The sequence below is a fragment of the Myxocyprinus asiaticus genome, chromosome 13 (assembly GCF_019703515.2).
Source record: "Myxocyprinus asiaticus isolate MX2 ecotype Aquarium Trade chromosome 13, UBuf_Myxa_2, whole genome shotgun sequence".
Lineage (NCBI taxonomy): Eukaryota > Metazoa > Chordata > Actinopteri > Cypriniformes > Catostomidae > Myxocyprinus > Myxocyprinus asiaticus.
Genome location: NC_059356.1, coordinates 16,117,186 through 16,140,948, shown reverse-complemented (window position 1 = coordinate 16,140,948; position 23,763 = coordinate 16,117,186). Strand labels below are relative to the sequence as shown.

Here is a 23,763-nt window from a genome sequence, read left to right as displayed (position 1 = left end):
TAGGCTATTTAGCTTATGTAAATAACGATATTCAATAACTGTATCTAAAATGAATAAGGGACAATAAATAAATACTAATACAACAGGCTGGAAAAATAGAAATTGATTCATTTTAATATTTTATATATTTTATGTTGAAATTTGACACCGTACAGAGGAAAGTGCACCGTTAGATCAGTTTCATGATGAAAAAGTACATTTTTCACATAATGTTTTCTCCCGTAAATGTAAACGTGTGTAAATGCCAACATCATCATATATGTCGAAAGTACTGAAGGCTGTCAACCAAAACATGAGCTCACTGATGTCATTAAATAGGTCTGCTTTTTTATTCCATCAGTTACTCCTGGTCGTAGGCTTCCGTAAATATTTAGTTTATAAGTAGGGTTACGTTCTACCTAAATTTAATGGTGCAATGCTCACATATTTATTAGTGCATAAATTGTGACTTAGTGCCCATTTACACCACCACAAGGCTAAGGTAACTTACATATAGCTGGTGCAACTGGCCCCTGGTGTACCTAGGAGAATTGTTGCTGTTTGAAGGCAAATGGTGGTCACACCAAATATTGAATTCGCTTTTTTTTTTTTTTTTTTTACGTTTATTGCACTTTCTATGAAGTTTATTGATAAATAAAAATTATTCATGGCATTATTCTTGAAAACACTATACAACATTTTTCACAGCTGCCTAAACATTTTGCACAGTACTGTATATATTTACCAATTATAAGAAAGTGTATAAGGCAATATGTATTGAAATCCTCACAATTCCCCCCTTTCAAAAATACAACAAAACAATAAAATATAAACTAAAAATTAAATTGAGAATGCAAAGCTTCCTTTATGCACTGACAATTGATAATATGCAGAACCTAGTGGATTATAGAAAGTGATTTTCTTTCTTAATTCACCATGTCTAAGCATTCCAGAGTGGAAATGAAATACATTTCTGAAATTCTTACTTTTCCAAGCCAGTACAGAACAGAAATATGTTAAGAAAGAAAATATTTTAATGCTAAGGAGGTTGATATGTCTTATCAAATAAAAACATGTTTTGCACTACAGCACTACTATGCAGAAAATTCCACCACTGACATGAGTGAAAGCTCAATGGAGTTCTGCAGTCTGCTGAAGGTGATAGGCTGGCTGAGCAGTGGCTGCTCTGTAGGTGGATTTGGCTGCTGAGAAAGGCCATCCCTGCTGGACCTGGCTGCCTGAAAAAGTCACTCTACATCCACTCTGTCAGCGGCAAAGGTTAAGATTTGAAGATTAGGATTACTCATCAATAAACAAACAATCTGCGATTTATATCTCCATAGAGTACAGAAATGTCAATACAGGACTCCAACGGCTTGTACCAGGAGACTTTAAATGGGGTTTTTAAGGAGATACACGGCTTGACATTATCATTTAGAAGTAAGAAAACCAAAATGTCAACCTTTTCCACTTCCTTTAGTTGGGGGTTAATGTCAAGGTTCCAATCTCAAATGAATCATGTCGAAGGTTTGGAATGTTCAGCACAATGAATGCGTGTTGTGCTCCTTGGAGGTAATGTGGAGATTTTTCCTTTGACAATACAGACTGCTTTGATCAGTGTTAATCATTCTTGTTCTTTTCTAAAGACCTAGTTATATGTTCAGAGTGTTCTTTGTTCCCGTGCCCTTCAACCCCTAAGACCACTGCAGGAGGACAAGAGGCTCTCGCCGAGACTCAGCCTGTCCCAGTAATTAGGTTAAAAGGCTGCAGTGATTGGCTAACCAATGTTAAGCCTATATGCCCCTGCCTACTTGGCACTGAGCTCTAGATTGGGGGATGCCAAGCCATACTAAATGAGCTACATATATACACTCAAGTACCCAAAGGGCATTTGAAAGGACAAAATTCTATTTAATGGTGGATCTAATGCAACTGACAACATGCTGTTAGGCTGTTATGGAACATAGGCAGATCAATAAGGCAAATGGACCACAGCGTGTTTTCATAAGCTCAGTCAAGCTGGATGGTTTCCCCTGCTATATGCATGTTGATGCAGATGATAATAGAGAATAGCGTTTTAATGTACCACAACCGATTCCTGTTGTTATGTTCTGACGTACATGCACTTATGCTCCGATTTCCATTTTCTATAAAGGCCTGTATTTCTTCCTGGTCCAAGAGCCTCTGCTAGTTGTCTGCCTCAGAGTGCTCTAAGGGAAGCGTAGCAACAGAGTGGACGACATGTCAGATGCATTTAGGATTCTGCCTTTCATTTTTCCACCCACACAGTCCCCCTGCACTGTTGGTGTTGACTCTGCTGTAGAAACCTGTGATTTCCCAAAATGCTGAACAGAAGAAAGCCATGGATAATAAAACATGCATGCAGTGATTTCATAGCATTAAAGGGTAATTTTCACACAAATCACACAAATGTTAGTGACCATTCAGACAGATTGTGTTCTTGATGCAGCACAACAAATAAAACAAAACACAGGTGTTTTGAGACACATTTTTAAAAGTTGAAATCCTTTTTAAACTTGACATGAGCTTGTAACAGTAAGATGCTGCGCAACGGTCAAAGACGTCCACCTAATGCAGAGGTTTTCAAACTGGGGCCTTTCTTCGGTACAATGAAGTAAGGGCTGTAAAACCCTTTCTTCATCTTGGCTGGAGGGACAGGATCTATCGCGCCCTTGCGCAGAAGGGTCGCGATCTCCACACACAAGGTGGCAACGTTCTCACCCTTCACCGAAGTGAAGGGGACACCGCTGAACCGGGGCGGTTGCCTGGCGAACTGAATCACATAGCCGAGTCGGATGGTCCTGGCCAACCACCGCGACCGTTTGGAAAGCGCTAGCCACATATCCAAGCTCCGGGCGAGGGGCACTAAGGGAATGATCGCATTTAACGTACCTGTGGTTGGGGCCTCACGGTGGGAGGGAGCAGGGGATGCCACGTCGAGGAGCCTCGCTTTGTCTCGAACTCGTGGCTGCGCTGACCTTGAAACACTTACCTTGCTCCATGTACCCGGTGTTGGGGGGGGTCGGCAACAGGGGAGGAGGGACTTTTTGACCGTCCTCGTAGTCCGTCACAACCACCTGGCCATGGGTGTGAGTGTGGTGCGACTGGATGTGTGAAGGCGGGGAGGCCCGTGTTCACGGCATCTAAGTCGCAGGTGCTCAGTGCCCTGTTGCCGTGATAACGGCGGTCGTAAACACTGGCTATGTGACCCAGGGAGTGAGGAAACTGCTCTTTTATTGAGAATGTGGGGCGAACATAAAAGAGAAGGAAACCAAGGATTTACCTCCCGGCCCTCCACCGGGGGATGGAGAGGTCTGGATACCAGCCTCGAGTTTGCAGCAGACATCTCGCTCCCTGGGTCGTCCGTCTCAGAGGCGCTTAGGAGCCTTCCGGGTCCTCGTGCCGGACCATGAAGCGGGGGGCATCAGCTTCCTGCGGGGGGCTCTACGCTGGGGCTGAGAACTGGGCTCGGGCTGAGGCGGAGCCGCCTGGGCTTTTGCCGCCTCAGGGGGATGCCCTCGGCGAGCAGACGGGATACGGGATCTTGAGCCACACCGGGGCAAGATGTGTTGTATACCCTCCGTCTGCATCCTCACTGCCGAGAACTGCTGGGCGAAGTCCTCGACGGTGTCACCGAATAGGCCGATCTGGGAGATGGGGGTGTTGAGAAAGCGAACCTTGTCCGCGTCCCTCATCTCGACCAGATTCAGCCACAGGTGGCATTCTTGGACCACGAGGGTGGACATTGCCTGCCCGAGTGCTCGTGCCGTGACCTTTGTCGCCCGGAGGGTGAGGTCGGTCGCCGAGCACAGCTCCTGCATCACATCAGGATCAGGACTACCCACGTGCAGTTCCTTTAGTGCCTTGGCCTGGTGTACTTGCAGGAGGGTCATGGCATGCAGGGCAGAGGCAGCCTGACCAGCGGCGCTGTAGCCTTTGGCCGTCAGAGACGATGTCGTCCTACAGGCCTTGGAAGGGAGTGCCGGGCGATCCTGCCAGGTGGCTGCGCTTTGCGGGCACAGGTGCACCGCAACTGCCTTATCCACCTGAGGGACCTCCGTATACCTGTGGGCCGCACCCCGCCATCGAGTGTAGTGAGAGCGGATGAGCTGGGAGGTCAGTTTCGGGCAGAAAAAGGTGCCCTCCACGACCTCGTCAGCTCGTCGTGCACTTCCGGGAAGAAAGGGACCGGGGGGCGTGGCTGTGAGTGGCGCCCCGAACCCAGGAACCAATCATCTAGCCGCGAGGGCTCAGGGGAGGGTGGAAGGTTCCGCTCCAACCTGACACGCGGCGACCCGGGCAAGCATGACGGTCATCTTGCCGTCAGCCTCAGACTGGGCACGACGACCTGAAGGTGGCAGCCCAGTTGAGTCCTCGGCGTCTGACATCGCCAGTACACTCTCCGATGCAGCGATCAAGCACTCATCCCACTCCGGAGCTCCGAAAGGGACACTAAACTGGCCCTGGGTCGAGCTGGTCTCCTCACGGAACTCGCCGGGGGAAAACGAACGTGCTGGGGAATGGGAGGTCCGTGGGGATTTACCCGGCGGGAATGCACCGTATATCCAACAGCTTGGGAGGTGAATGGACTGGTAGTGGAAGACAGCTTGCTGACACACAACCGCTCGGCTCCGAAGAAGAAATCTGAATGAGTAGTTGCAAGCCAGCTCATTTTATACCCGTATGTCCGGGGGAGTGGCATGCAAATTCCACTCACCAATTTTCATTGGCCTTTTCTCAAAGATCTGAAGTGTTTGGGGCTCCCAAGGGCGACCCCTAGTGTCACTACATCGACACAATGTCGAGTGAGTGACAGAAGGGGAACCTCTTTTTTACATTTGATTTGAAATAAAAACTGTGAAAAGGCACAGTTCGTACATTGGATAAGCAGGTACAAATGCAGGTAAATGTGTTAACATGCAATATGAAATCGTGGTAATGGGCAAAAATCTACCCATGTATATTGGTTTATTCTTAAGCCATTTATGAAGGAAACCTGTTTAAAGTGTATGGCCACACACATTGTCATCATATTAAGCATAACTGGTGTAAGAACATGCATGTAAACATGCTCATTGTTTCTATTTATACCACGGCTCTGACAGATATTCTAAGGTATGCAATTATTTTCCAGTAAACACACGGCTATGAAGTAGTTCCAGGTCATGACCACATAACGGTTCCATATCACTTTGCCAAATTATTTCAGTTATTTCAAAGAGCCATACAGGCTACCACAACAAAATAACTAATTAAAACAAAGACATTGGTTAAGTACATCGGATAAGAATGACAAATAATGTCTTTAATATCCTAATCCTAAATATATTTCAATTTCTGTTGAAAAGCACATTTGCACTCCCTCTTTCTCTCTTTCACTCTTGTCTTACCCACACTCACACACACACATAGAGAGACTCGAGTCGCGGCCAACAAACAGGCTTGATGTAAATGCACCCGCACAATTGATCAATACAACAGTTTCTTTATTATCTGAAATATCTCTTTATATCTGTGGATTCCCTCACCCTCGCGCTCCCCCTCTACATAGTAAAATGGGTCCTAATACATGAAAATGTATATCTTTTCTCCCTATTTAGGGGCCCTTGGCATCAAAAAGTTTGAAAATCCCAAGAAAAACAATTGAAAACCAGCGCAGATGGATGCAAAATCACGTTCAGTATGAACAGCCCCTCAGCTAGTTTCTTTCTGTCTTAGTCACAATTTACTTTCATTGTATCTTTTTTTCCATTAAATAAAATTGAATGTTAACTGAGATTGTGAACTGTCATTCTGCCAAGCACCTCCTTTTGTTTTCCAACAGAAGAAAGAAAGACATTAGGGACTGGTTCAGCATCAGGGTGGGTAAATTATAGAATTTAAATTTTTGGGGGTGAACTGTTCCTCTCGCTGTACCAAAAGTATCAGAATCTTCTGGAACGGACAGTTGCCGCATGTTTGTTCTCAAAGGTTACGCAACATCTGGTTCATATGAATCATCATCTAGTGGGGCTTGACATGTCATTCCCATCCTCCAACAGCTGGAATAGAAAATCACATCTTATGCACTACTGCGGGTACATTAATGCTGCCGATTTTGCTAGTGTCGGAGATGATGGACTGCTAGGTAATGAGAGTGGATGTTAATGGTGCATGGTGAACTGCAAGCGTGAGGGCAGCCTGGCCATCCGTGTGCTCTAAATGACACTCAACCCTGTCTCTGGGCTCATCTTGACACTCCTCAGCCTCTGCTTTCACAAGCTCCGCAACTCACTTAAAGTGCAATTAGGCGGTCAGAGAGTACTTAGTTCATTCTTCCAGAAAACCACATTGTTCTCATCTGTGTGCCTTTTCCCGAAACATCCTGCCAGTAATATCTTTGTATTATCTAGAGTGTATTATCTTTGGATTGTTGAATCTTTTCTTTTTTCACATTTCCCCTCATACCATGTATGCATGGAGGGTGTTTAAGAAAGTGGCAGAACCAGGTAATAGGCTGGTAAACAAGATGAACAATGTTCTCCTCCCATGTGCAGTATTGCGGGAAAGCTGAAAATAGGCATCGTTCTGGACTAATATCCAGGTTCTTTAGAAGCCAAGCGGCAAACATATCCTGGTGTAGGAGGCGGTCACACATCATTCAAGCCAAAGTGCATTTACGTATTTGTCGGTCTGTTATATAGGTGCAGGATGCATGACCAATTGCACATGCTGCACATACATGCATTCACACTTCAATTTGTCCATTCCTCAGAGGATCGAATTAAGATTTAATGGCCTTCTCCCAAAAGCAAAGCTGCTCCAATGCCCAGCGTTCTCTGATGCTATGACTATAGTTTGGGACACTGGCCAGACAAAAAGCTTTTCTTGGCATTAGATTAAAAAATTGCCTTTCATGTTTCTGTGCCCGTCTATGTATGTGTGCTTTTGAGTGGGCTGAGAAGTAGCATACGCTCGTCGAAAAGTGAAAATGGGAGCAGACAAACTGCCTGCCGAAGATGCTCAGTACTGGCATTCAGATACACACTCTGCTCACTGGCCTTATTATTTTGACTAAGATGCAGTACCGCCCCTGCTTGCAAGTGTATGCCGTGATATTTTAGTCTAAGTTATAGGGTGAAAAGAGAGAGAGGAATAAGTGAGCTTTGAATTTGTCTATTCTGGTCCAGAATAAATTGAAAGTGCTTGACATTTCAATTAAAGTGCTCATTATGAATGCTGAGCCCTTTGTTTACGCTGTAATTCAGCAATATTTATCACCAACGGTGAACTGAATGTGATGAAAGCCAATCTTCAATCCATATCAAAATACAACAGACATGCCTACTCCCACATTACAATGTTCTGTCTATTGTCTGCACAAACCTAATGCTGTGCTTTGTGTACCCAGCGGTGCGGAGATGCGCAACCTTTAAAAAAGTTCAACAGAAAGAAAACTCCATTATCACAGCAGTGAGTTAATGCAAACAGGATCAATGCAGAGACAAAAGCAAAAGCCTCTCATCACAACGATACATGAGCGGGTGGAATCTAATTATGAGTCAAGTGTCAATATCGCTGTTGTCAAGTTTACAGCAGAAATGGAAGAAAGATAAGGCAGATGCATAAGACATTTAGAAGAGCAAAATATATGCTAAATTCAATATGTATATATGCTGTGATGTTAAGGGCATTTAAAGGAATATTTAATTAATTTGTTCAATACAAATTAAGTTCAATTTACATTTGTGGCATTATGTTGATTACCACAAAATCGCCCGTCCTTTTCTTAAAAAAAAAAAAAAAAAAAAAAAAAAAAAGCAAAAATCTGTGTTACAGTGAAGCACTTACAATGGAAATGAATGGGGCCCATTTTTGGAGGGTTTAAAGGCAGAAATGTGAAGCTTATAATTTTATAAAAGCACTTACATTAATTCTTATGTTGAAACTTGTGTATTATTTGAGCTGTTAACATGCATACTGTTTACGTCTTTTTTTTTTTTGTTTGTGGATTTTCTCCCCTTTTTCTCCCCAATTTGGCATGCCCAATTCCCAACGTGCTCTAGGTGCTCGTGGTGGTGTAGTGACTCGCCTCAGTCTGGGTGGCAGAGGACGAATCTCAGTTGCCCTCACGTCTCTGCATATCTTATCATGTGGCTTGTTGAGCGCGTTACCGCGAAGACCTAGCACGTGTGGAGGCTTCACGCTATTCTCCGTGGCATCCACACACAACTCACTACGTGCCCCACCGAGAGCGAGAACCACATTATAGCGACCACGAGGAGATTAACCCAACGTGACTCTACCCACCCTAGCAACTGGGCCAATTGGTTGCTTAGGAAGCCTGACTGGAGTCACTCAACACACCCTCTATTCAAACTTGTGTTTGGCTATACTTTTGATACATTTGAACAAAGATTTTTAGAGGAATATCTCTGCTCTGTAGGTCCATACAATGCAAGTGAACAGTGACAAGAAATCACTCCAAAAATCACATAAAGGAAACATAAAAGTAATCCATATGTCTGTAGTGCCAGGAGCCATATCACCCTGCAGCTCTTGCCTGGTTGCCCACTGAAGCTAAGCAGGGTTGAGCCTAGCCAGTACCTGGATGGGAGACCTCCTGGGGAAAACTGTGGTTGTTGCTGGAAGAGGTATTAGGGAGACCAGCAGGGGGTGCTCACCCTGCAGTCTGTGTGAGTCCTAATGCTCCAGTATAGTGATGGGGATACTATACTGTAAAAAAGCACTGTCTTTCGGATGAGATGTTAAATTGAGTGACTCTCTGTGGTCACTATACATCCTAGGGCACTTCTTGTAAAGAGCAGGGGTGTCCTGGCCAAATTCCCCCCAGTGGCCCTTCTCAATCATGGTCTCCTAATAATCCCCATCCCTGAATTGGCTACATCACTCTGCTCTCTCCTCTCCACCAATAGCTGGTGTGTGGTGAGCATACTGGCACACTATGGCTGCTGTTGCATCATCTAGGTGGATGCTGTACACTGGTGGTGGTTGAAGAGAGTTCCCCTATACTATGTAAAGTGCTTTGAGTGTCTAGAAAAGTGCTATATAAATGTAAGGAATTAATTAGTGTTTAAATCCATATCTTCAGAAGCAATATGATATGTGTGGATAAAAAAACAGAACAATATTGAAGTCCTTTTTTACTCTAAATCTCCACAAACAGGCACCATATGTAACTTTCAGATGTGAAAGTGGAGATTTAGAGTAAAAAAAAAAGTGTTTCTCACCCACACCTATTATATAGTTTCTGAAGATATGGATTTAAACACTGGAGTCATAAGGATTACTTTTATGCTGCCTTTATGTGATTTTTGGAGATTCAAAGTTGTGGTCACCATTCACTAGCATATTTAATTTTTGATGGGAATGAAAACGAGGCTGTGACGTAGGCTATAGATACACTTCAATGGCATACACTGTATGAAGCATCACATCTAATTTAGTTTTTGTCCTCTGAAATGTTTTGTAATTTATGAATATTTGATCAGCGGTATCAAACAATTTAAACAACAGAAAAACCCACTATCCCTCACAGCCTTGTTTTTATTAGGCTAATATGGCGCTACTCAGAATAAGGTCCATACTGTATGCGGTCCAAGGTTGCCCCTGTCGTTCATTAACCAGAGATAACTATAAATTAACTAAACATTAACTACAGATTCTGCACTGTCTTTAAGCAAAACAATGTGACTTTGATATTAAACCCAACGACTGGGTATGAAAACGAAGGTTAATTATCTCAGCAACAGAAATTGCCCTGCGACAAAAGGATTAAGTGGAGGCAAGGAAACACGTTGTTAACCAGAGGCGCATGTGCTCTGGAGAACTGTTCAATTTAGTTATTATGTTTGGAAATTTAAAAAAAAGAGAGAGAGAAATATTATGAGCTAACGAGATGCTTTGCAATTAGCCTGCTGCGTTAACCAGTTCCAGATATGAATCATCTAATTGTGCTAATGTGTGAGCGACCCTATAAGAAGCAGTCTCAAATAAACGACAAACAAACAAATATATGCGCTGCTCATATACATTTACATAATTTATATTTGCATAAGCCAAGCCTACTCCGTCCCACGCTGTTCCGACCACATTATTATTTATTTTAAATGGATGGACATAATTATGGTGATTTGTCCTTTTCGAAATGCACCGCACATACCTGGTAAATTGTATAGGCTATGTTTCCTGAATGGAATGTGCATGCAAATACATTCAACGGGGGGAAAGTGGTGACAATCGGAATTGCTCTTAGAATAAACACACTGAGAGAGAGAGAGAGAGAGAGAGAGAGAGAGAGAGAGAGAGAGAGAGAGAGGAGAGAGAGAGAGTGTGTTTCTCAAATGCCATAATTTAACATCTGTGGACAACTGAATGATAGGAACGAGATAAGACGGCAAAACTCAAGAACACCACGAAAATATGTGAACTTTGATTTATAATCATTATTCGGCGGAATTGACTGAATGCTTCAAGAAACCAAGGACACGAAAAGCCCGCGTGCATGGATCTCAGATACATATATCATCCCACGCGCGATGCTCTTCAGGCAAAACGCAACATGATTCGCATAATGAAACTGTTCGCTTCGAGGTTTTAATGGAGGTGGAAAGTGAATCTCCTGACAGCGAGCTTGAGTTTTAGTCGCCGTTAGTTCCAGATGTACAACAACTGTCCTCATCGGAGACTTCTCATGGCTCCAGTTGGAGACGCCAGCGCTTCTAGGCGAGCTTTGAGAGATATGTGCGGTCTCGAGCAGCAATAATATACTGTTTATACCAACCGCAGCATAGGAAACCGGTCTGGTTGATCAAAGCAATACATCCGCTCTGAGAAGTGACCCGTCGCGCTATGAGAAACTTCAGGGGAAGAGCATCACTGGCGAGCGTCTCTCATCCGTATGGATGTTGCGACGTCTCGTAATGTATTAAAGTGGATGCGAACTGGAGTGGAGGCTTTTTTTCCCCCACACAATAACTTTTTTGGGATTTATTATCTCCAATAATTGCAGAAATGACAAGAAGACAGGTCGACATTGCGCCATCACCTGTTATCTGAACACTGTGATTAGTTCTCACAAAAGCACAGAATCTTTATTGCCTTTGGACCTGGTTTCAATACATTCCAGTGTTAGATATGGAGATGAGTCAGTTACGGACAGCAGACGGTTTTATTTTTTAATGAGGAAGAATACATAGCCACATCGGGGTTTTTTATTTTATTTTATTTTTAATTCATCTTAATACGTTGTTTTGAATAGGCTAGATCTATTCATTTTGCACTATGATGGAACCGCCACCTTGCTCGAAAAAGAGCCTGTCTCTTTCGTTGCCGGTTCCCCGGGAGGGACAGGCGACCCTTAAGCCTCCGCAACATCTTTGGAGACAGCCACGGACCCCCATCAAAATCAAACACCGCGGTTACTCTGACACCGACCGGCATCACCACCGACAGATAGAGCGCTCAAATGCCATGGACACGAGTGACCGGCCGGGGCTCAAGAAGTCCCGCATGTCCTGGCCATCGTCGTTCCACGGCACCACCAGCGCATCCATAAGCAACTGTGCTGGAAATAAGCGGTAAGAATGGAGAGTGACTAATTAAGTGTGCGCAAATTGCGCCCAAACCCGTTCCTGTGTATTTTAATAATGATGCTCGAAGGGTTAACGGTGCTTTTGTTTGGAGAGGCGGGACGCGTGGGCACCCTCGTTGCGTTATGCGTAACGGGTCCAGCTTCACTCGGAGATCGTGAGTTTGAAATGCCTTGAACGTGACCTTTTAATCAGACATGACCAGCTGACATATCACAAATAATTACTAATAATCTTAATGAGCAAGCCAGGCGTTTGCTCAAACGCAAGTGTAGCAGATGCGTACATTATAAGATTGTTTGGAGTGCCCCAGCCCGATGGGTGCGGACCCCACAAATCGAGGATGATTTCGTGAAGTGTAGCGGTGCAGAAAAGGAGGACTCTGAGTAGCTACTGGGAATATTGCCGTAATTTAAGATCATGGCATATGCTCTTTCTCTCTTGGCACGTGCAGACACCATATGCGCATGCCAAAAATCTGCATGATGAGGTCGACCACTTCAAGACCAAGACACTCACATGATTAGGACCCTCAGCAGGTTTCATACAATGTAGAGTTACAAAAAGGGGCAATGTCCTGGGTTCAGTACAAATTAAGCTTAATCGACAGTATTTGTGGCATAATGTTGATTACCAAAAAAAAAACAAAAAAAAAACTACTCATCCCTGCTTTATATTAAAAAAAAAAGGAGAAGCAAAATTGCAGTTACAGTAAAGCACTTACATTGGAAGAGAATGGGGCCAGTCCATAAATGGCAATATACACACAGCTTCAAATGTATTGCACAATAAGTAAACACTACATGTGTTAACATGGTTTAAGTGTGATAAAATTGCTTACTGAATGTTTCTGTGTAAAATTATATCCAATATTACAAGTTTGTTGTCATGACGACGTAATGCTGTAAAACCTGTAATCTGGTATAATGCTGTAAAGCGGGTAAATCCCTGATTTTTTCGCACTACAGTCATTTTAACACATATAATGTTTATTTCTTGTGGCTATACTTTTGAAACATTGTGTATTTTTGTGTTTATGGACTGGCCCCATTCAATTCCATTGTAAGTGCCCCATTGTAACCATAATTTTTGCTTTTATTAAAATACACAAGTGACTTTATTTACAACTTTAGAGTTGTATTTATTTGTTGTGGTAATGCACATTATGCCACATATGCTGTTGATTGATCTGAACTTGTTTTGAACCCTGAACATTCCTTTAATATATAATTTTGTGATGCAAAATCTGATGCTCTGAATTTAATGGTCCTAAAAATGTTGGTATATGGTAAACAAAGCCAAAAGCATGCACAGAAAGACCAGAAATATTAACTGTGTTCCTGGGATTTTGAATTACACTAGCATAGCACTGACTGTGTGGCATTGTTATGAATAATCTACTTGAATTTGCTTAGAATTACCTTATACAGAAACAGATTTGTCAGCCTGACATTAATGTCGTTTTTGTGGGTTTGTACAATTTGGTGTAACGTACAATACACTGCTATACCCTCAAGGATGAGAGTGGGTGTTGATTGCTGTGCTTGTATATAGATGTGCATTCAGACTCTGATGTCAATGCTGGATGAAGCTAAATGTATCATTCTGTTCAGCAGCACCTCAGAAAAGCGGGTGATTATTACAGTAATAAGCCGGTTCTATGAGGGCCAGGAGCCCCGGAGGGACGCCGAGAGCTGAGGCCCCATTTCCTTCCTGTCAAGTATTGCCTAGGCCACAGACGGCCTGTGCGGCAGGTGCCTGGAAGACAGGCCAGCTCAGCCTGACTGTATTGTAACGCCTGATTTGTATTCCAGTCCCCAGGACACGCTCTCAGCGAGTCCAAGAATTAGTGCAGCGGCACCAACTCGGACTGTCCTGCCTCAACTTTGGGTGGCACAATGCGAGAGGTTGAGAGAAAGAGACATAGGAAGATAAAGCTGCCTATGAGTGCATGTAACTTGTGTAAGTGATGTCACAAGGAGCAGAATGACATGTCAGTGACTTTTAGGTCACTGTCTTTTTCTCTCCTCACACATAATTTTGTGGCATCCATATGTTTTCTGCCAGCAATGTGTAGACCCCATAGATCTTCCCATGTGTGTGGGTAGTTGACAAAGAATAAGTTCATGAGCATTTTTTAAATCAACATCAAAAATGTAGGTTAAAATAGTTTAAGAATGTAAAAAGGAAAGTCTATATCTTAAATCCTAAATTTCCCAAAATGTTTTTCACAGCTTTTAACACTTTTTTGCCTTTGCTAGTTCATTAACAATCTGATCTCATAGAATCATGTTGCTGTACCTACAGTCCATTTTTTACGTTGTCCATTGTACATATTGCGGCAGTTTCCTGGTGAAATGAACACTAGAGGCGCTACAACAACAATGACTTTTATTCATTTACACAAAAATCACGAGTAAAACAGCAGATTATCAGTTCATAAACACTTACTTTTCCCCCTGTTCCTCACACAATGCTATCTTATGACATCTAAACACTTTTACCATAGCGTATGACTTTTAAAGTGATACATTTTTACATTTGAATTATATAACCAAATACATTTACAAGATTATTTGCATGCAATCAAATTGTGCGGTTGCTCAACTACAACATTGCGCTTGTGATGCATACGACCAGGGTAAGAGCATGCGAGTCGACATGTGAGCCAAAAGTGTCATAGAACCACCACAAAATGATGTTGAGGTTTAGATTTAAGGTTGAGGGTAGGGAGGTACAATTTGTTTATTTAAAACTCAATGGAGCATTAACTTTAAAAACCTCATCCGTTTGGGAGAACATTTAACTCGCGTTTACTGCCACACAGTGGACATTTCACCTTTGGAACTTCTAAGATATGTGTAATGAACCACTTGAGTAATTTTGCAAAAATGCAAGAGTCGCCACCATAGACATTCATACATAGATACCTTTGTAGCAGCTGTTCATATGGACCATGATACATTGGTACGTCAGCCGTATTGGAAAGGTCAAGAGCCATCCGTCAACACATGACAGTAAATTGACAGATACAGTCTGCAACAGTCTGGAGTCTTTTTCAGCCAAGATTCAGATTATCAGATTTTTTACATTGGGCAAAATTTAAGATTGCCCTTATTTTGTCGTAGTAAACTGCAAGTAAAGTCCTCTACAAATGAATATAAAAATATAAAAATTAGCACCCAATCAGTCAATTCATTATATAATGAACTGTTTCCACACAAAAGCAGTTTATGCGGCAGTCTGAGGCTTCTTCTCCATTCACTTGAATTCAAACAGCTCTCCTTGTTGACCGTTCAAAGATGGCGCTGCGGTTGACGTATCCGAACCAGCCGAATGAGGCATCTATGGTTGCCAGGAATATTTAAAAGTAAAAATATTACATGTGGTCTCTCAACTAATAAGAAGTCATAAGAGCTGCATGCATAACAACTATAAAAGCAAAAGCAAAATGCTGTTTAACCTTTTAATGAGTAGGGTCTAAATTTATTTTTTCACGTGACACTGCACAGCCGGTAGAGGGTGGCAGAGTGTAGACGAGTATTTATTTTTATTATTGTATTTACATTTTTTATTTCTTGTCATAAAAAAAATACTATATAATATAGTAAACATGTGAACAAATGGGGTATGTCTGCTGTACTGTTTTTGTTTTATTTAGTTTTTATTGCTGTAAAAAACAAATGAACAAATAATATCAGCAGTCCGGTTTGCCTATGCTCTGTTTGACATCTCAGATGTGTATGTGTGTCTGTGTGTTTGACAAGCGCTAACATAAACAGACTTGGCTGTGTGCATCGGATAATTACGCTCAATCAGCATGTTTTCACTGTGAGTATATGAGTTTTAAACTGTTATCGTGGTGCTTATGTGATAGTTTGGATGTCCGTTTAAGAAAAAAAAAACGTATTATTTGCCTGAAAAGACTGTTTGAATTGCTGTTTGTGAGAATAAAACTGCATCTGCACCTAATCAGCAGACGTGGCTGCGTGCATGGGAAGATCGTGTTTAGATAGGATGGCTGTGCATATACAAGCTGTGAACAATTATCATGGTACTTTGGTGACAATTTGGCTGTTTGTTACATAAAATAAACATATTATGTGCTTGGAAAGATTCTTTGAGTAGCTGTTTGTTTGATGAATGACAACCGCTACTAATGTAAACAAATGGCAGCACGCATCGGAGGAAGATCGCGTTTGACATATTGACTGTGCGTATAAGAGCTGTAAACTTTTTATTGTGATACTTTGGTGACGAGTTGGATGTATGTATATAAAATAAACATATTCTGTGGTTTAAAAGACTGTAAGAGTAACTGTTTGAGTGAATAGAAATAACAGATGCTTGACCAGCGCAGCCTGTGTTGGCGTGAAAGCCGATTTGAATCTGGCAGCTTGTAACGTAACTGGCTGTTGCAGAAACACATATGTGTGACGCTACTCTGCAGGGCCCAGTTATTAACAATAACATATGTGTGACAGTACGTATGAAAGGGTTAATATATTTTTAGATGTGACTATAGCATGTCACACTGCAGGACATGTCAACTTCCCAAAGGTATTTCATGTGAACTACCCATGTGTGCATGAATATTTCTTTGTCATGGATGTTTCCATGGAATGGTGTGTATGTACGTTTGTGTGTGAGCACATGTATATAGGTGTGCTTGCGCATGAGTTGCCGCAGGCTTTAGTGAAAGAGGGATGATAATGGGCTATTTGCATGTACGCTCACATCTCGGTGGAGGCCGGGGGGTCAAATTTGTATTTTCATTCTTTATGTTTATTAAGGCGATATCCTGGCTCTGCCCTGACAGTCCTTTAATGGGTACTCTAAGCTGGGCGTCTTGCCCCTTTTGTGCATTTATTGAGCTTAAGTAATACACGGAACCCCCTGTGTCATCTGTTCCTCAGAGCCAGAGGCTAGACTCAAACTCATAAACAGCTGCATTCCCAATGCCACATTAATGCCTCATGTTTTGCCGTGTGAGGCTCTCAAGGCAAAATAAGTTCATGCCCCTTCGTGCCAGGCTTACATCAGCTGTTCAGATGGATACATTTGAAGAAAGGGATTTTTTTAGTGGGGAATGTTTGAGGAGAGGGTCAGAACAATTGCCAGGTAGAGGTTTGACAGAGCATTGATATCTGTATGAGCTTCTAGCAGAAGATGGTAAGTAAAATGGAAAGTAAACCCATAGGGATATGGCTGCACTCAGCTGATGTGTCCGAGCATATAAATCAGAGAAGTAATCAGCAGTTCTCTCCTATGACAGTAATTTTTAGATCTACAGAGTCCACTTTTGAAAATGCTTCTATTTTGCCTTTTTTTTTTTTTTTTTGCTTTTTTTTTTTTGCTTTTTTCTACATTTATAATAGTTTTTTCATTGCAAATTAAATGATCAGCATAACAATTTAAGGGAAAAGTTGAATTGGAAAAATTAAAATGAATATCAGAATTTCTTAGTATTTGGCATGTCTCCCTTTTGCTTTAATGACAGCATGCACTCCAGCTATGTTTGTCATTATGTTAATAATGTTAATAAGAGCATCTTTTGTGCTTCAATGGAACTAAGGAAATCTGACCTGTCATACACAAGAGTCATGGTCAATGTCACAAATGTACTTATTTGATTAGTGACTCTGAAATAGTGTAGAATCCTAAATATGTGTTATTCAATTGATGTCTTATCGTTTCTTTGTTTTAAAATCCTAAAATGTTCCGTTAATTTCCAGATTTACTGTAAAATAAATTTCGAATCCCAGGATTTTAAAATGGACTTTTGAACCCCACTGTATTCACTTATTATATCATACTTTTTATATGCCAGTTGCTGGAGGAAACGTGATGGCATATTTATTTGAAACACCATGATTCCAAATTGAGTTTCGAACACATTTGGTGCTGAAGATTGATCATTCAGCTTTACTCTTATTTCCATTGCTGTCATTGACAGTATTTTTGATTTATTATTCAATGCAATCACATCCTTCTGTTTATACTCTCTCCCAGTCGTGGCTTGTTTTACTGTTTTTGAGCCTTTTAACCATAACTCCCACTGGCATACTAAACTCAGTCTGTCACTTACATTCCCCAATTCACCAGTTCTGCTTTCAGTCATTAAAACTTGATGGGGTGCTGTGCAGTGCAGTTTCAATGGATGTCTGGTAGCTTTTATTTCTTTCACTTGGAATGCAGTTGTAAATCAATTTACCTTCCACAGCCTTACCTTCATGTTTGTGTGTGCATACCGTATGTGTGCTGGGAAGTAGCTTTTGAACATGTCCCATACACCGAGAAGAGAATGACTGACACAGAACAGCAAAACAGCTCATCCTGCAGTTCTGTTGCTATGGTTACGTTTCGTGGTTGTGTAAAATAGATACATTTTGTCCAAAAAGGAAGTTTCATTCCCTGATGCACAGTAGGCTTTTTGTTTTTAATAAGCTGAGGCAAATACGTTTTATTGCTGCTAAATGTATCGTGGATATACACTTTCAATAAGCTGGCATCTCTGGTAACGCAAAGGTGATATGTCACAGATTTCCCGTAAGTCACTTTGCTCATAGTTGTTGTTTATTAGTGTTTTATTATTTTTGGTCACTGGCTGGCTTTCAAATCCTCCCTCTTACCTATCCCTACCTTCTACTCATTCCCCTTATTCTCATATTTGAATCTATAGACAAACTATGCGGTGTTCATTTGACAGTCAATTGGAAAGCTGCCAAGCTCATTAAGCGTTTAATTAGATATATATCTGTGATTTATTAGCTCAACAATTGCATTGGTGATTCACATATAACGCATTCAGTAAATATACTTATATACACCATGCATACCCATCCGCTCTGTGTTCTGTAGTTTTTACCTTCCGATGCGTTTTGATCAGCATCTTGATTAGCCAACAATTGCCGTTATTATTGTTTATCTCAAGACATCAGCTTTTCCGAACATTGCTGAAAAGCCGATCTTTCCTCACATCTATTGCTTACCTAGGCTGCACATTTATTTGCCTTTGCTCCTCTCATGATTATCTAAATTTCCATACTTCAAAGAACTCAACGTGCACTGCATCATGTGTTTCTTTCAAATGTCATCTTTATTTCCCCGATGATCCCTTGCTGATTTATTGAAGCCCACAGACACTTGAGTCTCTGTGTTATTGTCTGGTGTCTCTGGCCCCTCCCTCCTCTTTTGAAAGATGAGTGTCTCTCACTCATATCTCTGGCTCTAAGGATATGTGCGCTGTGTTTCCGCCTTTCAGCGTCCTCCCTCTGCATCACGCAGTTCGTATGATTCTTTGTGCGTGGTAATTACTGACTTCGATCTTGCTGTCCTCTGCTCTCTGCTTTTCTCGCTCCTACTTATCATCTTATTTGCCTGATTTTCACTCTGTATCCCTTGCTTTCTCTTTTCTCCATTCATCTTTTGTGCTCCCCATTGTGCCTTGCTCTCTTGTCCGGGGCCCATATGCCACTCACATTGTGTCTCACGCACTTGCTCATGCTCACCACTGAGTTAATCATACTGCTGGCCTATCTAAAAATCTATCATTGCTTCCCACTCTGATCCACAGAGATCATCAGTGCACAGGCAAACTCACCCTCCTTCCATTTCCCAAGTGGCTGAATGAACTGCCCACCATTAGACTTTGTGCTATCACTTATTACTTCTCCCAGTCCCTGCGGGTACAGCCCTGTAAATGATATTGCTGCCTTTCACATAGCCCTTCCGTTCTTGGCACCATCCATCAGCTCACACCAGCCATTTAGCTCACACCAAGACACGTTCGCCTGCTCTCAAGATACCTGTGGTTTCCCGTAGAGAAAGGACTTACCCTATCCCCGCTCTGTGTAATTAGTGTGGCTATCTGAAATCTACAGAATTATTAACAAGTTAATGCCACTGAAAATGTTTAAAGGGATTATTCCATGCTTCTTCCAGCTGTGAAGAAATGTTTCAACTTGTCCTTCAGTTTTTGAAAAAATGCATTTACAGCAATGCCATGGAAGTCTTGAAATGTGAAGAAATGTGAAACTTATGTTTTTGTTAAAGCATTTACATTAATTCAGAAAAAGATGTTTATTATTTGTGCTGTAAAACTGTCCAAATCATTCTTTTGAAGTGGTACTACTTTTCTATCCTTGTAAACAGTGTTTTATGTATAGCTCTTCTTGCTATCCTTGTTCATATCATCCAAAAGTTGCCAGGTTTTACTAGATTTACATGGACATGACATAAGTTTTCTTTGCAAATAACAGAAAATTTTGTTTAGTGATTCTCTCACACTAAGGTGGTCTAGAGGTTGACCATTTTATTGTTTTTGCTGATTAATCTGCGCTGACAGTTGCTTTTGGAACTATTGGATATTGGCAAAAATTAAAAATAGTTTTTTTCTTTTTTTTTTTTTTTTTTTCAGTGAGCGGCATTGGAGGGATTTGCTGTATCTACACTATATTGCCAAAAGTATTCGCTCACCCATCCAAATAATTGCATTCAGGGGTTCCAATCACTTCCATGGCCACAGGTGTATAAAATGAAGCACCTAGGCATGCAGACTGCTTCTACAAACATTTGTGAAAGAATGGGCCGCTCTCAGGAGCTCAGTGAATTCCAGCGTGGTACTGTGATAGGATGCCACCTGTGCAACAAGTCCAGTCGTGAAATTTCCTCGCTACTAAATATTCCACAGTCAACTGTCAGTGGTATTATAACAAAGTGGAAGTGATTGGGAATGACAGCAACTCAGCCACGAAGTGGTAGGCCACGTAAAATGACAGAGCGGGGTCAATGGATGCTGAGGCGCATAGTGCGCAGAGGTCGCCAACTTTCTGCAGAGTCAGTCGCTACAGACCTCCAAAGTTCATGTGGCCTTCAGATTAGCTCAAGAACAGTGCGTAGAGAGCTTCGTGGAATGGGTTTCCATGGCTGAGCAGCTGCATCCAAGCCATACATCACCAAGTGCAATGCAAAGCGTCGGATACAGTGGTGTAAAGCACGCCGTCACTGGACTCTAGAGCAGTGGAGACGCGTTCTCTGGAGTGACGAATCACGTTTCTCCATCTGGCAATCTGATGGACGAGTCTGGGTTTGGCGGTTGCCAGGAGAACGGTACTTGTCTGACTGCATTGTGCCAACTGTGAAGTTTGGTGGAGGGGGGATTATGGTGTGGGGTTGTTTTTCAGGAGCTGGGCTTGGCCCCTTAGTTCCAGTGAAAGGAACTCTGAATGCTTCAGCATACCAAGAGATTTTGGACAATTCCATGCTCCCAACTTTGTGGGAACAGTTTGGGGATGGCCCCTTCCTGTTCCAACATGACTGCGCACCAGTGCACAAAGCAAGGTCCATAAAGACATGGATGAGCGAGTTTGGTGTGGAAGAACTTGACTGGCCTGCACAGAGTCCTGACCTCAACCCGATAGAGCACCTTTGGGATGAATTAGAGCAAAGACTGCGAGCCAGGCCTTCTCATCCAACATCAGTGTCTAACCTCACAAATGCGCTTCTGGAAGAATGGTCAAAAATTCCCATAAACACACTCCTAAACCTTGTGGAAAGCCTTCCCAGAAGAGTTGAAGCTGTTATACCTGCAAAGGGTGGGCCGACGTCATATTAAACCCTATGGATTAAGAATGGGATGTCACTTAAGTTCATATGCGTCTAAAGGCAGATGAGCGAATACTTTTGGCAATATAGTGTATATCTGATGTTATTGACCATATTTACCCATATTTCTTTCCTAATTTTAATGCATATTTTGTTATTTTTGTTAGATCAAGTGTTCTAAATTGAAGAGAGCGCATGCAAAGAGAAATGTGAGCATATGAAAACATAGTCTCCAACTTCATATCTGGTGAATTTTAATAAAAAGCCATCTAATGAAATTCTTCATCTAGTAAATTTATTGAGAATATACAGTATAATATAGAGCTGATTAAACAGATATCAGCTAGCTTCCAACACCTTAGTTATCGTTATCGGCAAAATCCAATAACGTCGACCTCTTATAGTGTCATGTTAACCTGTTTAAGTTTTATGCTCATGATAAATGTGTATTTTTAACGTTTATTCCAGTGCTGTACAATTGTCCCTTAGACTTCCATTGTAAGTGCATTACTGTAAATGTGTTTTTTCAGAGACAATTCTAAATTATTTTCTTTGGTACTCAACAGCTTGCCACAGATGCTGTTGATAGTGCTTTCAACCTGGAATATTCCTTTAAGCCCTTTGTTTCCCATGTGAAAGACACATTGTAAATGTTAGACAAGAAAGCTAAGAGCATAGTACTGCAGTAGAGTCAATTGCTTTAATGAGCCAGCAGTAAGCATCCAGCTTCATGGATAAAGTTGCCCCTCAGGTTTGGGCATGTGATGCCACGGTTAGTGACATCTGTTTTTCTTCTTGCACCAACAGGCTAAGCTGTACCACACTCACCCTTTTTTGACCTGCCACCATACCTCCCCTCTAAAGCCTGGAGGAGTGAGAAACCAGCAGCTTTTCCACAATACACAGCAGCCACTGTAACAGATATGATTAGAGGATTGAATAGAAGCGTTATTTAGGTCTGAGGCAAATGTCCCAGATGATTCACATAGCTGCTGAACACCTGCCTATATGGCTATAAATATACTGAATATTCGTAATTGCATCAAGTATAATTCTATATACTGTACAACTTGCATGAGTAATTATATATGCGGCGGTGTGACCAAAACCTAATATCACTGTATGAATAATTTTATATCATGTAATAGTATCATGATTTAGTTATTTTTGCTGGAAATTCAACCCAAAAAAATGCTTTATATGTAACATAACCATGTTGTACTGCCTAATGTTTGGTAGTCCAGTGAATTAGATACTTCACAAATGAAAGGCGCTTCATCTCGTTTGATTATTTCCTTTTTTATTTGGATGCAAACCAAAAGATAAGATTATTCATATCGCAACAAATGAATGATAATTCTGGCACCAGTGCAAAAATAGCTGGGATATGTGTGATATTTTATTATACTGTAGATTATTTGTACATTTAATAAACATGTCATGGCTGTATTTATTATGAAATTTTAGGATAAATTGTGCATACTGTGTGGTCTTAAAGCAATTGCCACTGAAATGTTAAATGTGAAGCATCACAGCCAATTTAGTCAAACTAAATCACTCCCATTATAATCAACTAATTTCTCCATGTTGAAATCGCTTCGCTGTGACACAGTTTGCAGAGTAGGCTATAGTTACTGCTTGGTATCAGATCTTTTTAATTGCATTACATTACAGATTACAGATATACTGCAGTATTAATGGTATAGCAGAATCTCTACTAGTTGACACATTACTACCATTGCACGGTAAACTGCTCAACCCTAAAACACACAATGTAATAACCAGTGTAATTTGAGAGGCTCTATCTATATTATAAGGCTTCTCTTAATGTATATTTATTGATACTTAATCTATAGAAGTATTCAAAATCCCCATGCTGCATTTGCTTGTCTGAAAGGGGTCAGTCATCACAGTCCACTTTGCGTCTGCTATTTACTGTTGGCATGGCAGTATTCCACGATGAGCCTGTCGGATCTGCTTGGAGGTGTGAGAAGTCCTGAATTCTGCCTGTAATCAGACAGACAACCTGAATCAACCTGCTCCACAGCAGCATCCTTCATTCCCATTCTCACATTTTGACGATAAGCTGTGTAGTGACATCCGTCAAGGGATCTTGGACCCTCTCTCTGAGTATGTAAGCGTGTCTGGATGTGTGCGCATGTGTGTAACTGCTGGACTCTTGTCTCGGTGGACTTCAGCTCTGAAAGAGACAGACATACTTGTGTTGCCAAGATGTCACCTCCACAGCTCTTCACACAAAAACACACAATACACGCACATCCTCATTTCACATGCAGACATCACAAAGACATAAAGAGTTGTCAGAGCAAAAGAGATGTGAGTTAATGTAGGTTGGGCAGCAGAGAGCACACAGGGGAGAGTCTAGTTCAGATTGAGGACAGCAAACAAATCAGAGGAGAAATCAGTTCATTCCCACACCTGGGGAATTAGATTGGCTGAAGCATGGGGATATGAAAAGCGTCCCTGACTTTTTATGTATGCAGTTGCTCTGTTATATTTGAGGATGGGCTTCCTGTTGTCTTACCTGATATACAATCACCAAGGA

At 41.6% G+C, this 23,763-nt stretch overlaps 1 protein-coding gene across 1 annotated transcript in view; it reads left to right on the top strand.

Moving 5' to 3' along the window:
• The first annotated feature begins 10,643 nt into the window (after window positions 1-10,643).
• Window positions 10,644-23,763, top strand: part of LOC127449952 (cAMP-specific 3',5'-cyclic phosphodiesterase 4C-like) — a 76,651-nt gene continuing 63,531 nt past the window's right edge. Inside the window, exon 1 of the mRNA XM_051713604.1 lies at window positions 10,644-11,579. Within this exon, the coding sequence (XP_051569564.1) occupies window positions 11,284-11,579 (296 nt within the window). The 5' untranslated portion in view covers window positions 10,644-11,283. The remainder of the gene's footprint in view (window positions 11,580-23,763) is intronic.